This window comes from Prunus dulcis, chromosome 7, assembly GCF_902201215.1.
Source record: "Prunus dulcis chromosome 7, ALMONDv2, whole genome shotgun sequence".
In the NCBI taxonomy this organism is placed as follows: domain Eukaryota; kingdom Viridiplantae; phylum Streptophyta; class Magnoliopsida; order Rosales; family Rosaceae; genus Prunus; species Prunus dulcis.
Window position 1 is genome coordinate 10,473,733 of NC_047656.1, and position 15,594 is coordinate 10,489,326.

Here is a 15,594-nt window from a genome sequence, read left to right on the forward strand (position 1 = left end):
AAAAACAATCTAAAAGTGGCATAAACTTCGGCCGGCGACTGCTTCCCGGACACACTCCCTATTAATACCAAGAAGAGGGAGATGTAACCCTTCTTACTTGTTGTTTCATACTTTGGGTAAAATGATAGCCTCCTGCAACACAAATTACAGTTTTTTTTTATGTCTCTCTTTAAAATAAGGCTAATTTCATTTCAGTAAATAAATAAAAAATTCAATCAAACCATTCAGTTTAACCACTAAAACTGAGATCAAAATAAAATTAGCTAGATCAGTAGCTGAGAAATATCAGTCAAAATGATATTGATTTGGCTGAGAAATTAGCTAGGCAGTAGCTTGATCAGCAATTTTATTTTAAAAGGAAAAAAAGAAAGAAAAGGGAAAGCAGATAATCAAAGCAGCTTTCAGAAAAGAAAAGAGATGTAAAGAAACCAACGTACCATCTGTAACCACCAGCATCAAAGACACCAGACTCGTACTTTTCTGCTTTGGTGTTTGATAGCAAGGAGTATGGCTTTATTTCCACGATGAAGTGCTCTGGTGGATACTCTCTTTTGTATTCTCTCATCTCTGGAATATCTTCACAAAACCAGAAGAAATTTATGGCAAAACGAAGCAAATTATTAATTCTATTCTATGAGAAGAAACTTGAGAATTCAGATATTAGCAGAACATACCAAATTTCGCCATTGCAGTTGTAGAAATGCTGACTGATCGCGGATTAGGACAGAGTTAAGACAGCCACATATAAAGATGGAGAAAGTGTTAAAAGAAGACTCCATAAAGTCACATACTAGAGCCAGGTGTACATATATTTCCATGTGGCTTGACTACGATGCACCGGCCAGGAAAAAGTATATTATCCAAATAGTAATAATTGAACCTTTAAAAAGGAGACCACATTCTCTGTTATAATTCTACCTGGTAAGCTCAAAAATACTAGTCAACTAATTAGTTAAAATGACTCTAGTGTGCTTTTAAGCGGTCATGAGTTTAAGTATTCATGATACTTTTGTATGTGAGTTTTCTTCTTTAGAAATTCGTGACCAATCTCGTGTAGCCAACATTTGATAGATATCGGGCCCACTTTACTTAATTGTCCTTAATTCAGGTAAATCATTCATGTATATGTGCATTGCATTCGTTCTAAAAATTTGAAGTTTTTACTCTCAGTTGACTAGTACATGCATTGCATTTCGTGCTGCCTAACATTTGCAGTTTTTACTCTTATTTGCCTAGTGCCCTTCAATGGAGAATAATTTCATCTTGTACTTAAAGGTTTTCATGTGCTTCAATGGAGAATCAGTTTAGAAATATTAGTGTAATGATTTGAAGTTTCATCTTCTTAATCATTCGTATTTGCAAAGTTTGGCTCTGTGTTCTGAGAGAGAGTGTTCTTTGTGAGAAAATGATTTCTCATTTTTATTCTTAAAAATCTTCTTAATCGCTCATATTTGCAATGTTATTTGATAAATTGATTGAATGAGTTTTTCATTTTATGAATTAATTTAGGATGTTTGTTTCTCCTCTGGAGAAAGTTGTATTGGATGACTAGTTTTGAATACTACTCATTTGCACTAATGGCATGTTTATTAATCTGTAATCAGATAACGAGGAATTAAGTTGAGGAGAAGTTGGATTAAGGAGAATTAGATTCCGGATTCTTATTGAAGTTGCTTACTAAATCATATGGAATTGGGGTTGGAGTGGTTCTAATTACTAAAATACCCTAGTTGTTGGGTTAAAGTAGATGACAAATTTTAAAAATTTAAAATTGTATGTGGATATAATTGGTAAAAAAGATGAATTCCTAATGGGTTGAATTTCAGTCAATTAGAATACCACATTCTACCCAAAAATTGAATACTTCCAAAATTAGAAATTCAATTTTTAATTTTATGTGAGCCTACTTACTTTTTAATTCATTAAATATTTGCTTTTTTAAAATTTGCTACCATGCGAATGGCAGGTGTCAGCAGAGTCATTAGGTACTAGTTTGGTCACCTGCTACCATTTTTCTCAAAATTAAAATAAATAAAGAATACACCATAGAAGAATCCAAGATAACTGATAACTATGTTAGAGTGCTCACCCCAACAAAAGTACACCTGCTACCATTTTTTTGTCAAAGTTATTTCATCTGTTTGTGTGGATTACAAGCGATACACCAGCTAGGGTACACATTTCTAACAACAAAACACTCTGCTAATTACTTTTATTCCAAAACAAAACATTATTATTTCTTATTGATTATTGATTATTCATATTCAATCCAAAAACTTAAAAGGTAACTAATAAAATTGACACACAATAATTCAGAAAGGGCTTCAAACACAATTCCAAAGATGGAAACCATCTCTGTGTCTCATAACGACGTAGACACAGCCAGCATTTCAACTTCAACAGATAATATATCACCCTTAAGGAACCCCTTTAGAGTTCGCAACGGCATAAAATCTGGCCAACCAGAAATGCAGTCTGTGGACAAGAACCAGTGGTTGCCTGAAACAGAAAATTAGAGATATTACAAGTGAGGCCAATGAGCTGATGAGTAGTAGATACTCAGGAAGATGACAAAGAAATATGTGTAAAGTGAATTACCTCTCCGTTCAGTATTGTGCGTCTTAAGGGATCGATCAATTACCCGAACCTTGAATTCTGCATAAACACTGGGAAGCGTGTCCAAATCGTCGGCCGATCGTAGGTAAAGTGATAGTGATTTGTTCTTCTCTTTCCCGTACCCTTTCGGATAAACACATAACTGCCTACATAATTAGTAGAAAAAAAGAAGAGGTAATGATCCCAGTCAAAAGAAAGAAAAAATACCAATCTTTTAAGGGTAAGAACCTACATTTGTATGGTAGTCAAATTGTGTGACAACATAAAATACTCGACTATGATTGTGCATACCATTTTCTTCCTCCAACAATGATCAACTGTGGAAATGCGTACTCCATGTCAAATTGTGTGGAGAACTGTCCCAAATCACGACGGAAAGTACGATTGCGAATGGCAGGTGTCTCGAGGGAAAGCGATTCCCTGTGAAGTGTCCTTTTATTCGTAGAGACGAAAACCTCGGCCCCAAATGTGCAGCAGTCATTCGAAATGAATCCCTCTGAATGGCGCTGGAAAGTATGAAGGGGAAGAAATTTTGCAAAACCTACCTCAGTCCCACTCTCAAATCGGCTTAATGCTCCGGCATTATCTTTACAAACATCAACGCACAAATTCAAAGTTAGTTGAGTACAAATATTATTCACCATCTCCACTCATTGCCAATTGATTTTAAGTGGGTTAGTATCAAAGCGTGCTATCCACCGTCGCTGAGCCTAGCGGTAATGCTCCCACGTCGTCCAAAATATGTTCTTCAATTAATGTATGTATATATATATATAAGTATGTGCAGCATTCAAATCACGTGTTTTTGTAAGTCAGACATATAATATGTAGCAGAGACTTTACCTTCGACGGTAAAGTAATTCTTTTGGTTGTGATCAAATACAGACAATCTAAAAGTAGCATAAACCTCCGCCTGCCCCCTAAGAGCTGACACCACAGAGTTAATAATACCATGATTCTTTGTCTTCGCTTTTGCCAAGTAGAGGGAGATGTACTTCTCACCATTTATCATTTGACTTGGGTAAACAGCCAACCTCCTGCAACACAGACTTACAACTAAATTATATATCTCCAGATTTCCCTAAATACAGTTAAAATTTTCGTGTTAATGTTGATGTTTTAGAACATTAACTGTTGATCAATTCCCCTTTATTACAAACAATTAGCCAAATGGAAGTTTATGAAGATCTCTAATTATGATGATAAATAGGCGAACATAGTACTGTTTAGCTAATGATTAGAATCAGTGTGCCACGTGTCTGTAATTGGTTATGTTAAACACGTGAAGGCACATGAAGGTTGTTAGAGGTTGTTAGCTCAGATGCTTAACTATTAGAGCAAGTCCAGCAGCACTTTTTGGACTCGGGCTGGGGGGGGGGGGGGTTTGGGGCAAAAAACGATTCCAGCAGCAAAAGTCCAGCCCGGGCAAGCGTGGGGGCCACCAAAACGGGCTGGCCCGAAGGCGGAATTGGCCCGAGCTCGGGCCCAAGGCGTGGGACAAAACAGCTGACGCCAGCATGGCGTCAGCCCTGAATTTTTGAAATTTTTTTTACCGTTGGCGTCAGCCTTGAATTTTTGAAATTTTTTTTACCGTTGGCGCGTGCATTGCACGCGCCAACGTTAAAAAAAATTTCAACTCAGCGCTACAGTGCCCAACGGCTCTTTGATGGCGGCCTCTGGTCGCTCCGATTTTTTTTGTTCTCCAACGGCAGCCAATATTTCAAAAAAAATGAAAAAAAAATTGAATTTTTTAAAAAAAAATACACAAAAATTACAGAATTTTTTGTGTATAAATACCAACCAATACTCTCACTTTTATATTTTTTCTTCTCCTTCTACTATTGAAGTTGTAATTTTTTTCTAGCATATTATGGGTTCTTCTAATGAAAATGGAGGGGCATGGAGCATGATGGAAGATGTTAGCTTGTGTGAGGCTTGGGTCCAAGTTAGTCATTGTCCATAACGGGCAATGAGATTAAATTTTCTCATATGTGGAAAAAAATTCATCAAGCATTTTGTGAAAGGGCAATTGGTTCTACACGTACAGAAATGGCATTATCCAGTAGGTGGAAAGTTCTTAATAAAGAGTTGGGGAAATGGAGAAATGCTTTAGCAAAAGCGATTGACAACCAACGAAGCGGAGAAAATCTTAGCAATGAGGTAAATTATTTGTCATTTTTCTTCTATTAATTTCTATGTCATATTAATTTTTATTTAAATGTTTCTTGCAATTTATATATTTTGTTAATATGTCTCTATTTTTTTTTAATACATGTTGCATTTTTTTATTATTTCTTTAATTTCCATTTTTTTTTTTTTTATATTGATTATACAAGCACAAATGTGGTTTGGTGCTACCGGCCAAGGGAAAAAAAGTTTCAACCATACCCATTGTTGGGAGGTGGTGAAGACTTGTAAGAGATTCCAAATTATTCCAACCGGTCCGACGGTAGTCTTGAACGAGACTCCACTTCATGAGACGCCGGCATCGGATTCACCTATGGATTCCCCGATGAGTACCGACTCACCCATTGAAAATATTCCAAGGCCTATTGGGAGGAAGGCGGCGAAGGCGAAGAGAGGGAGTAATTCTAGCAAGAATGCATCTCAATTTTTGGAGGAACTTTCAAAGCACCAAGCCATGAGAATTGAAATGGACTTGAAACAACAAGAGCACGATATGGCAGTTCAAGTAGAATATGCAAAAGAAAGGGAGTATGTACGCAAAGAAAGGGAGTATGTACGCGAACAAAACATTGAAAAAAAAGATCGGGAAACCATGGCCATGGATACAAGCCATATGTCTCCTGAAACAAAACAATTTTGGAAGCTAGAACGAAGGGATGTTATGAGACGAAGACTTTTTCGTGACGATGGACCTAGCAACACGGATTGGTTAAATGATGGAAACCATTAAAATAGTTTGTTTGCCTTTAATGTCTTAGTTTACTTGCCTTTGATTTCATTGTTTTTTTTTTTTTGTTTAATTCATGTACCTTTGATTTCATTGTATTTTTTGTTTTGTTTAATTCATGTATTTTATTTTATTATTAGTTGTATTGCTTTTCTTTTATTCAATAAAGAAAATATTCAACAAAATTCCTTTTTATTCAAAACATTCCATACATAAAAAACAAACCACAACCAAAGCATAAAAAATAAAACAAACCACAACCAAAGCATAAAAAATAAAACAAACCACAACCAAAGCATAAAAAATAAAACAAACCACAACCAAAGCATAAAAAATAAAACAAACCACAACCAAAGCATAATAATAAATATAATAAAATAAAAACAACTTCTTCACTTCACTTTATTCACCTTCATTTCCTTCATTGCCTTTCACCGCCCATAAATGCTCCATCAAGTCAACTTGACGGTGTTCATGAATATAGGACGATTGCATCTCCGTGTAGCGATCAATCATACGGGGCATGAAACTACCGTCTCTAACCAACGGTTCATGCTGCATTGCTTCTCCATTTGGCCCCACTGGTTTTTCATAAATTCGTGTTAGGGCCGTGTCCATGGGATTTGGTTCATACACGTCATCAGCATCGTAATCATATTCATCTTCCACAATCATGTTATGGAGGATGATACAAGTCATCATTATACTCCTAAGCACCTCCTCGTCAAATAGACGTGCCGCGCCCCTGATAATAGCCCACCTAGCTTGAAGGATACCAAAGCACCTCTCAACATCTTTTCTGTACCCCTCTTGATAGCGAGCAAAAAATTTTTGCTTATGGGATCGGGGATGTGGAATTGTTTTCACAAATGTTGTCCACCTCGGGTATATGCCATCAGCTAGATAATACCCGGTCTGGTAGATGGTATTGTTAATTTCATATGTGATATTTGGGGCTTCACCTCTCAAAACATCATTGAACACCGGGGATTGACCTAGGACATTCAAATCGTTTTGAGATCCGGCAACTCCGAAGAAGGCGTGCCAAACCCATGTATCAAAACCAGCAACTGCTTCCAGGATGATACTTTTCTGCCCTTTTCTATTTCCGTAGTCCCCTTGCCAAGCAGTTGGACAATTTTTCCACTGCCAGTGCATGCAGTCAATGCTACCAATCATGCCAGGAAATCCTCGAGACTCAGCTTTTTGGAGAAGCCTTTGCAGGTCCCTGGGCGTAGGTCTGCGGAGGTAGTCTCTGGTGTACAGAGTTTCCACTGCATCACAAAATCGCACCAAGCTCTCCAAAACAGTGGACTTCCCCATCCGAGCAATCTCATCCACCTGATCGGCAGATGACCCATACGCCAACATTCGTATCACAGCTGTGAACTTCTGCTCTGGAAGAAGTCCCAAATTTCCAGCACAATTTCTCTTTTGAACAAAATATTCATCATAATTGCAAATATCATGCATGATTTTTTTTGAACAAATGAGGTTGCATTCTATATCTCCCTCGAAAATGAACATCAGAGTACAGAGATTGTGGGATAAAATAATCTTCCATAAGATTCTTACCCCGGGAATGTCTATGTCTGTCCACATTTGGGCGACGGCCTTCTCGTGAACCACGGCGAGCCTGCTTTTCTTCCTCCAGCAAAGCAACTGCTATGCCAAGTTGCTCATCTAGTTCTCTCTGCGCCCTTTTGCTTGCAGCTCGTCTACGCATTCTTTCTCTAGTTTCTCTCTCTTGCCTCTCCAAAATCTCTTCCATGTCTGCCATTGAGAATGGAGAATGAAATCTAAAATTTGAGAAATGGAAATGTAGAGAAGAATTGGTGTGGGAGGTATGAGCTGAACCTCTGATTTTATAGAAAAATGTACACAGATAGATATGACACGTGGCGCAATCTTAGAGGGTGAAAATCTTATCTGAAATTTGAAATTCAAATGAAATTTCAAATTTCAAATTTATCTGAAATTTGAATTCCGAAATGTATCTGAAATTTGACATTTTGAATTTATCTGAAATTTGAATTTTGAAATGTATCTGAAATTTGAAATTTATCTGAAATTTATCTGAAATTTGAAACCGAAAATCTTATCCGATATGAATAGTATTGACACGTAGGAACCCAAAAATCTTATCCGAAAATATTATCCAAATTAATTATTTAAGTAAACAAAATTGTGAAAAAAACAAAAAAATGAATAGTAATTGCCATGGCAAGCCCCTAACTGCTGGAAACACATTTTGCTGGAGGGGACTAGGGCAGCCACTATTCACGTGAATAGTGGCTGCCCTAGGGCTAATCTTGCCATGGCAAGAGGCAACTGGTGGAAATGCTCTTAAGCAAAGTCCAAGTATAAAGGCTCTACTGTACGTGTATAGTGATAATGAGAAAAACAAATTTGATTCCCACCATTCCAGAATTCTCAACTTCTATTTTTCTAAATACTTAGCATGGTATCAAGAGCCATGGACCGATCTAGGTTTCTTTTTGCTTCCGCCTTCTTCTAGATCTCTAATGAGTCTTCTTTGCTTCTGTTTTTGCAACTCCTTGGATTCTCTGTGACATTCTTGGATTCTTTTCTTCTCGTTCTCATCTGATTTCTCTGATTCTTCTGATTCTTGGATTTTTCTGTCATATGATTCCTCTGATTCTTCTGATTCTTGAATTTTTCTGCAATTCCTCTTCTTCGTCTCTGTTTCTCTCTGTTTTTTTTTTATGGCGACTTCAACTCTCAAGCTTGATGGCCTCCTTGGCATGCTCACCATTCGTTTGACGGATGGCAATTATCTGAAATGGCGATATCAGATTGAATCTGTGTTGGAAGGTCATGATCTCTTCGGACATTTCGATGGCTCCATTGTTGCTCCACCGAAATATGCAATTCTCGATGAGGAAGGCGTTACGTCGGTAATCACCGCTGCATATAAAGACTGGTTGAAGGTTGACAAAGCGTTGCTGAGCTTGTTGATTGCAACGCTTTCCGATGAGGCGATCGAATACGTGATCGGATCTAAGACTGCCTCTGAGGCGTGGATGAATTTGACGGATCGATATGCTACCGTGTCTCGTGCTCGTGTGAATCTCTTGAAGACGGAGCTTCAAACTGCTCAAAAAGGTGCTGATTCTATCGAGAAGTTCTTACTTCGCCTCAAACATGTCCGTGATCAGCTTGCTGTCGCTGGTATTTCTGTCTCTGACGATGATTTGATGCTTGCTGTGTTGAATGGCCTTCCTTCTGAGTATGACATGATCAAGACTGTGCTTCTTGCTCGTGACACTTCACTATCTTTCAAAGATTTCCGCAATCATTTGCTTGCAGCTGAACAAGCCGCTGATTCTCGTGTAATCTTGCCCCATTCTCCTATGGTTGGTATGCTCAGCCATTCTTCTCCCTCTACTGGATCTACCTCTTCTACACCGTCTCCTAATCTCTCTGGTGCTGGTATTCTCCCCACTCCTTCTGTGACTTCCTTTTCTCCTACTGGTTATATGAGTTCCTATACACATGGTCGATCGTCTAGTTCATTTGGTAGCCGAGGCAGATTTTCTGGTTCTAGGCCTTTTGGTCGTGGTTTTCCGAATAAATTTCAGGGTCCTCCTAAGTCTGGAATTGTCCCAGAATGCCAAATTTGCAGTAAGAGAGGTCACACAGCTGCAAATTGTTTTTTTCGCGATTCTACCTCATCCCAAGGCTCCTCCGTTATTGAGTGTCAAATTTGTGGCAAGAAGGGCCATGGTGCATTGGATTGCTATCATCGTTCCAACTATGCCTATCAGGGATCTCCTCCACCGTCCTCTCTCACTGCTATGGCTGCTCAAGCTTCTTTCTCTCCTGATGCAGTGTGGATTGCCGATAGTGGAGCGAGTCACCATATGGTGCCACACATGACTACAATGCACAATGTTACACCTTGTACTTCAGCTGAGAATGTTGTAGTGGGCAATGGGGAAGGTTTGCACATTGCTCATATTGGCAAATCTCATATTCCCACTGTCTCTTCTTCTCTTACTCTCTCTAAAGTTTTACATGTGCCTCAACTTACAGCAAATCTCTTATCTGTGTATCAGCTATGTCATGACAATAATTGTCGCATGATCTTTGATACATCTGGATTTTTAATACAGGACAAGGTCACCAACAAGAAGCTTCTCCAGGGCAAGAGTGAGCATGGCTTGTATCCTGTTCCTACTTCTTTATCCTCAATTGGTACAGGTAGTAGTAGTTCATCAGTTGGTACTAGTAGCCGAGCCTCTCAGTCACAGACAAGTGCTTTTCTTGGTCAGAAAGTTCGTTCATCTCTTTGGCATAGTAGGCTTGGACATCCTACAAATGAAGTTGTTCAACTCATGCTTACTGCTGCTCAAATCCCAGTGGTATCTGATTCAATTTCTAAGCTGTGTTCCTTTTGTCTAGATGGTAAAATGCATCGGTTACCATTTTCTAGTCATCACAATAAGGCTTCTTCTCCATTTTATAGACTCCACAGTGATGTTTGGGGTCCGTCTCCATGTAAATCCATTTCTGGCTATCGATATGTAGTGTCTTTCATTGATGAATACACTGGTTTTCTATGGTTATATCCTCTCTATGCCAAGTCTGAGGTCTTTACAATGTTTACCAGATTGGTTGCTTTTCTTACAACTCATTTTAATGCTTCTATTAAGTTTCTTCAAAGTGATGGTGGTGGTGAGTATATGAGCACTCAATTCAATGAATTTCTCGCATCTCATGGCATTGTCCATCAAGTTTCCTGCCCTTCCACACCCCAACAGAATGGACTTGCGGAGCGGAAGAATCGCCACTTATTAGAAACCTCTATAACCCTTTTACAAGAAGCCTCTATGCCTGATCAGTTTTGGTTTCATGCTATGGCTCATTCTGCCTATTTGATTAATCGCATGCCTAGTAAAGTGCTTTCTAATCAATCTCCATATTATAGGCTTCTTCATAGGCATCCTGATATAAGACACCTCCGTGTCTTTGGTACTGCTGTCTATCCTTGTTTAAGAGCCACTAATACTACTAAACTTCAACCTCGCACTGTTATGTGTGTTTTCATGGGGTATCTACTGGGCTATAAAGGAGTGTTATGTTACAATTGTTCCACTAGCAAATTCTTGGTGTCTCGCCATGTTATTCATGATGAAACTATTTTTCCTTTCAAGCACCGCTTCTCTCTGCCTTCCTCCCCCTGTTCTCCTTCCACAGTTCTCTCCCCTATTCCTATGATGTTACCTACGTCTGCTACGTCACCTTCAGTGCTCGCTTCTCATAGTTCCTCTAGTGCTCCTAGTATTACAGCTCCCGATTTGTTAGTCTCTCCTGCGTTGTCTCAGCCAGAGCCTTATACACCAGTTCTGTCGGGGCAGCAAGATTTGTTAGCCTCTCCTGGGTTGTCTCAGTCTGAGCCTTATATCCCTGTTCTTTCGGAGCAGCAATTGCAAGTTCTTCTACCTTCTATTGATTATATTACTTCTTCTTCTCCTGCTTCTGTCCAACCAAGTGTTCCTGTTGGATCTGCTCCGCCAGGCCCTTCTCATTCTATGCTTACTCGGTCTAAAACTGGGGTTGTTCAAAAGAAGGATTTTTCTGACTACATGTGTTACACCAGTATCCATGATACTACTTCTCTGGATGAACCTTCTAGCTATCATCTTGCTTCTTTTTCAGCCGATTGGACAAAGGCCATGGACGAAGAGATTTCCGCATTACAGATGCAAGGTACCTGGGTGTTGGTACCTCCTCCTGCTAATACAAACATTGTTGGTTCAAAATGGATTTATAAGTTAAAAAGGCACTCTGATGGTTCCATTTCTAGATATAAAGCACGCCTAGTTGCCCAAGGTTTTAGTCAAGAGGCTGGTTTTGATTATGAAGAGACATTTAGCCCAGTTGTTCGTCATGCTACAGTTCGTATCATTCTCAGTTTGGCAGCTTACAATCATTGGTCTCTTCGCCAATTGGATGTAAAAAACGCCTTCTTACATGGGGAACTTGAGGAGAAAGTGTATATGAAGCAACCTCAGGGGTTCGAAGATCCTCACTCCTGATTATGTTTGTAAACTTCAGAAATCATTGTATGGTTTAAAACAAGCTCCAAGGGCCTGGAATGCTAAGTTCACTAGTTTTCTTCCAACGCTTGGGTTCAAGATGTCTCACAGTGATCCCAGTTTATTCGTGAAGTATTCCGACTCCGCTATTGTGGTTTTGTTGCTCTATGTCGACGACATTATTCTCACTGGCTCAAATCCACAGGTCATCCAGGAGGTAATTACAGAGCTTGGTTCAGTGTTTGAGCTCAAGGATATGGGCATCCTTACTTATTTCCTTGGTCTTCAGATTTCCTGTAAGTCTAATGGAGACATCTTTGTTAGTCAACAAAAATATGCTACTGATTTGTTAGCAAAGTCTGGGATGAGTTCTTGTAAACCCTGTCCTACACCTCTGAAACCTCACACACAGATTTTACTCACTGATGGTATCCCTTTGAAGGATCCAAAACAGTATCGTAGCATTGTTGGTGCTTTACAGTATCTTACCTTTACAAGGCCCGACATTGCCTATTCTGTTAATACTGTCTGTCAATTCATGAATAATCCTACCGAGCATCATTTCTTCTTAGTGAAACGCATTCTGCGTTATCTACAGGGCACACTCAGTCATGGTTTTACTTACTCTTCTTCAGGTCCCTTACTCTTGTCTGCTTATAGTGATTATGACTGGGCGGGTGATATTAACACTCGCAGATCCACTACGGGCTTTGTGGTGTACTTGGGGTCTAACCCAATCTCATGGCAATCCAAGAAGCAAGGTTCTGTTTCACGCAGTTCCACTGAAGCCGAGTACAGGGCTCTTGCTAATGCCTCAGCAGATGTCGTCTGGATTCGGCAGCTTCTTGTTGATCTACATGTATATTTGTCTGAGCCTCCTATTCTGTATTGCGATAATCTGTCAGCATTGGCTTTAAGCTCCAATCCTATATATCACTCCCGTATCAAACACCTCGACATTGACTTCCATTTCATCAGAGAGCGTGTGCAGCGCAGGGATTTCTTAGTTCAGTATATACCAACTGATGAGCAGGTCGCTGATGTCCTGACTAAGGGACTTCATAGTCCAGTTTTCTCTAAGCATTGTACCAATCTCAGATTAGGTCCCTACTCTAAGATTGAGGGGGGATGTTTAGCTAATGATTAGAATCAGTGTGCCACGTGTTTGTAATTGGTTATGTTAAACACGTGAAGGCACGTGAAGGTTGTTAGAGGTTGTTAGCTCAGATGCTTAACTATTAAGCAAAGTCTAAGTATAAAGGCTCTACTGTACGTGTATAGTGGTAATGAGAAAAACAGATTTGATTCCCACCATTCTAGAATTCTCAACTTCTATTTTTCTAAATACTTAGCAAGTACTTCAGGTAAACAATGAAGCCTTGTTATGATAATCAAATGGTTGCACAGTTTTTTATTTCGTTGATCCTTTTGTAAGAACGATCCTTGAATACAATGCAAAGTGAGCTCCACATGCAAAGCCATGTAAAAGCAAAAAAAAAAAAAAAAAAGAGATCCGTTTCTTCTTCTTCTTTTTTTCCTATATATATATATATATATATATAAGAGAAATTAGCTAGGCAATATCTTGATCAGCATCCTTATTTAAGTGGGAAATGCATGTAAAAGATTAAAGGAAAAAAAAATGCTAAATTAGTGGATGACTGAAAAAACCCACCATGTGTGACCGCCAGCTTCAAACACTTTAGATTCATACTTTTTTGCTAGCGTCGTCAATAAGGAGGAGTATGAATTTATTTCCAACTTAAAGTGAAGAGGTGGAGAGTCTCTTCTGTATGGTTTCATCACTGCAATATCTTTACAAAAGCACAAGAAAATTATATGGCAGAAAGCCTCAATTGAAACCAAATTGATAAACATGATCTAAATAATAGGAAAAGGGCCAACGGCGTCTAATCCAGTGAAAAAGGGTTTTGACTTGCATATCAGAGGTCTTAGGTTCGAACCCCTATGACATCTTAGTTGTGTTGTGTGTGCATGATAAACCCCCTCCTGTGTAGTTTAGACTATCTCATGTACTAAAAAAAATCATAAAAAAAGGAAAAAATGGAAATATTTGATATATGATACATTCAAATTATACTTATTTAACATCTATTGGAAATCAACAGACAAATGCCTGTCATGATTTTATGCAAAGGAAATTTTGAGAGGGCAAGGTATTAGCAAAACATACCAAATCTTCTCGCCATTGCAGAATACAAAATTTTCAACTAATGATGCTGAATTAGTACTTCAGTACAAAGGAAGGCGCGCACACACATATATACATACATATAGAGACATAGAGAGAAGATAATATGAAAGGGGGAATTTTTTTATATTTTATTTTCTGGTCAGAGGTGACGGTCTTGACTATATGTTTTATGTAGATACACTACTACATTTTATACTTTACGCGACGAAGAGAATTTCGTCGCGCAAAATACATTGTAGTCGCACAAATTTTAACGCGACAAAAACTTCGTCGCGCAGAATCCGTCGCGCAAAGATCGTGAAGAAAGACTTTGCGCGACCAAGTTTTCATTGGTCGCGCAAAGCGACTTTGCGCGACGAAAAAATATTGGTCGGCAAAGTAACTTTGCGCGACGAAAAAATATTGGTCGCTCAAAGTAACGTTGCACGACGAAAAAATATTGGTCCCGCAAAACTTTGCGCGACGAAACACATTGGTCGCGCAAATGTTTGCGCGACGAAAAATATTCGTCGCGCAAAGTTTTGCGCGACAACAAACATTGGTCGTGCAAAGTCTCAAAAAAATTTAAAAAATAAAAAATTCCCGCGTTCCATTTTTTGGTACCCGCCCACATTTTTAGAGTTTTGCGCGACGAACACTAACGTCGCTCAAATATTTGAGTGACGAAATATTTTTTTGTGTTTTAAATTTTTTAATTAAAATAAACTAATTTTTACTTTTTATTATTATTTATTTAATATTAATTTATTCAAATTTTTACTTTTTAAATATAATTTAATTGTATGATTTTTTTTTAAATCACTTTAATTTAAATTGATATTAATTTAATTATAGTAATTTTTTCAAATTTTTACTTTTTAAATTTAATTTAATTGTAAGATTTTTCTTAATTACTTTCATTTAAATTGGCATATTCAAAATAAAATTACATATGAAAAATAGTGATCAAATTATCCAATAAATATTTTTATATATATATAATATTCAAAATGTACACATGAATTAACAAAGTACAATAATAAAATCCTAATACAAGCATATTGTGGTGGTAGTGGTGGATAATATGTTTTTATAGCTTCCTAATCCTCAACTTTAGCCATCAAAGTCTCGATGATTACCTACAAAAAAAACAAATATGGTCAAATAACAACAACAACAAAAAAAAAAATGCATAATCTCCCCTAAAATTGTTATACCACAAATCCAACCCAAACTCCAATCTCCCCCTTTACTCAACCCCAAACCCCACACAAACTCAAAACTAACTCCAAAAACACATATTAATGAAAAAAATTTAAAATTTGGAGAGAATATACCTTTTGGCAAGATTGAGAGTGAGTGAGAATGAGAGGGAGAAGTGAGAGAATTAGATAAGATAGTGATAGAGAGATGAGAGAGTGAGAGATAGTGAAAAGATAGATGAGAGAGTGAGTGAGAGTGAGAGATAGTGAAGAGAGAGATGAGAGATTAAGTGAGAGGAGTGAGTGTGAGAGAAAGGGTGGGATTTGGGGAGAGGGAAAGAGAGAGGAGAGGTAAGAGAGAGAAAGAAATTGAGAAAATGGTGGAGGAGTTATTTCAGTTTTTAAAATCGTATCACTTTGCGCGACGAAAATACGGTTGGTCGCGCAAAGTCTAAAAAAATTATTTTTCGAAAAAAAAAATTCCCGCATCCCATTTTTGGTACCCGCCAAAATTTTTAAATTTTTGTGCGACGAAAAATACATATTGGTCGCGCAAAGTCTAAAACAATTATATAAAAAAATTCCCGCGTCCCATTTTTGGTACCC

At 38.1% G+C, this 15,594-nt stretch overlaps 3 protein-coding genes across 3 annotated transcripts in view; 1 reads left to right on the plus strand and 2 right to left on the minus strand.

Annotated features, from left to right (window-relative positions):
* LOC117635352 overlaps positions 1-771 on the minus strand; it is a 1,982-nt gene extending 1,211 nt beyond the window's left edge. The window contains exons 1-3 of the mRNA XM_034369682.1: positions 675-771; positions 438-576; positions 7-132 (exon numbers count right to left, since the gene is read on the minus strand). Coding sequence (XP_034225573.1) covers positions 7-132; positions 438-576; positions 675-687 — 278 coding nt within the window. The 5' untranslated portion in view covers positions 688-771. The remainder of the gene's footprint in view (positions 1-6; positions 133-437; positions 577-674) is intronic.
* A 1,591-nt stretch (positions 772-2,362) lies between these two features.
* Positions 2,363-3,628, minus strand: LOC117635353. The gene is made up of 4 exons (XM_034369684.1): positions 3,460-3,628; positions 2,908-3,202; positions 2,599-2,762; positions 2,363-2,499 (listed from the first exon to the last, which is right to left on the minus strand). The coding sequence occupies exons 1-4, from the start codon at positions 3,626-3,628 to the stop codon at positions 2,363-2,365; spliced, it is 765 nt and encodes a 254-aa protein (XP_034225575.1).
* An 8,064-nt stretch (positions 3,629-11,692) lies between these two features.
* Positions 11,693-12,739, plus strand: LOC117635354 (uncharacterized mitochondrial protein AtMg00810-like). Its single transcript, XM_034369685.1, has one exon. The coding sequence runs from the start codon at positions 11,693-11,695 to the stop codon at positions 12,737-12,739; it is 1,047 nt and encodes a 348-aa protein (XP_034225576.1).
* The last annotated feature ends 2,855 nt before the right edge of the window (positions 12,740-15,594 follow it).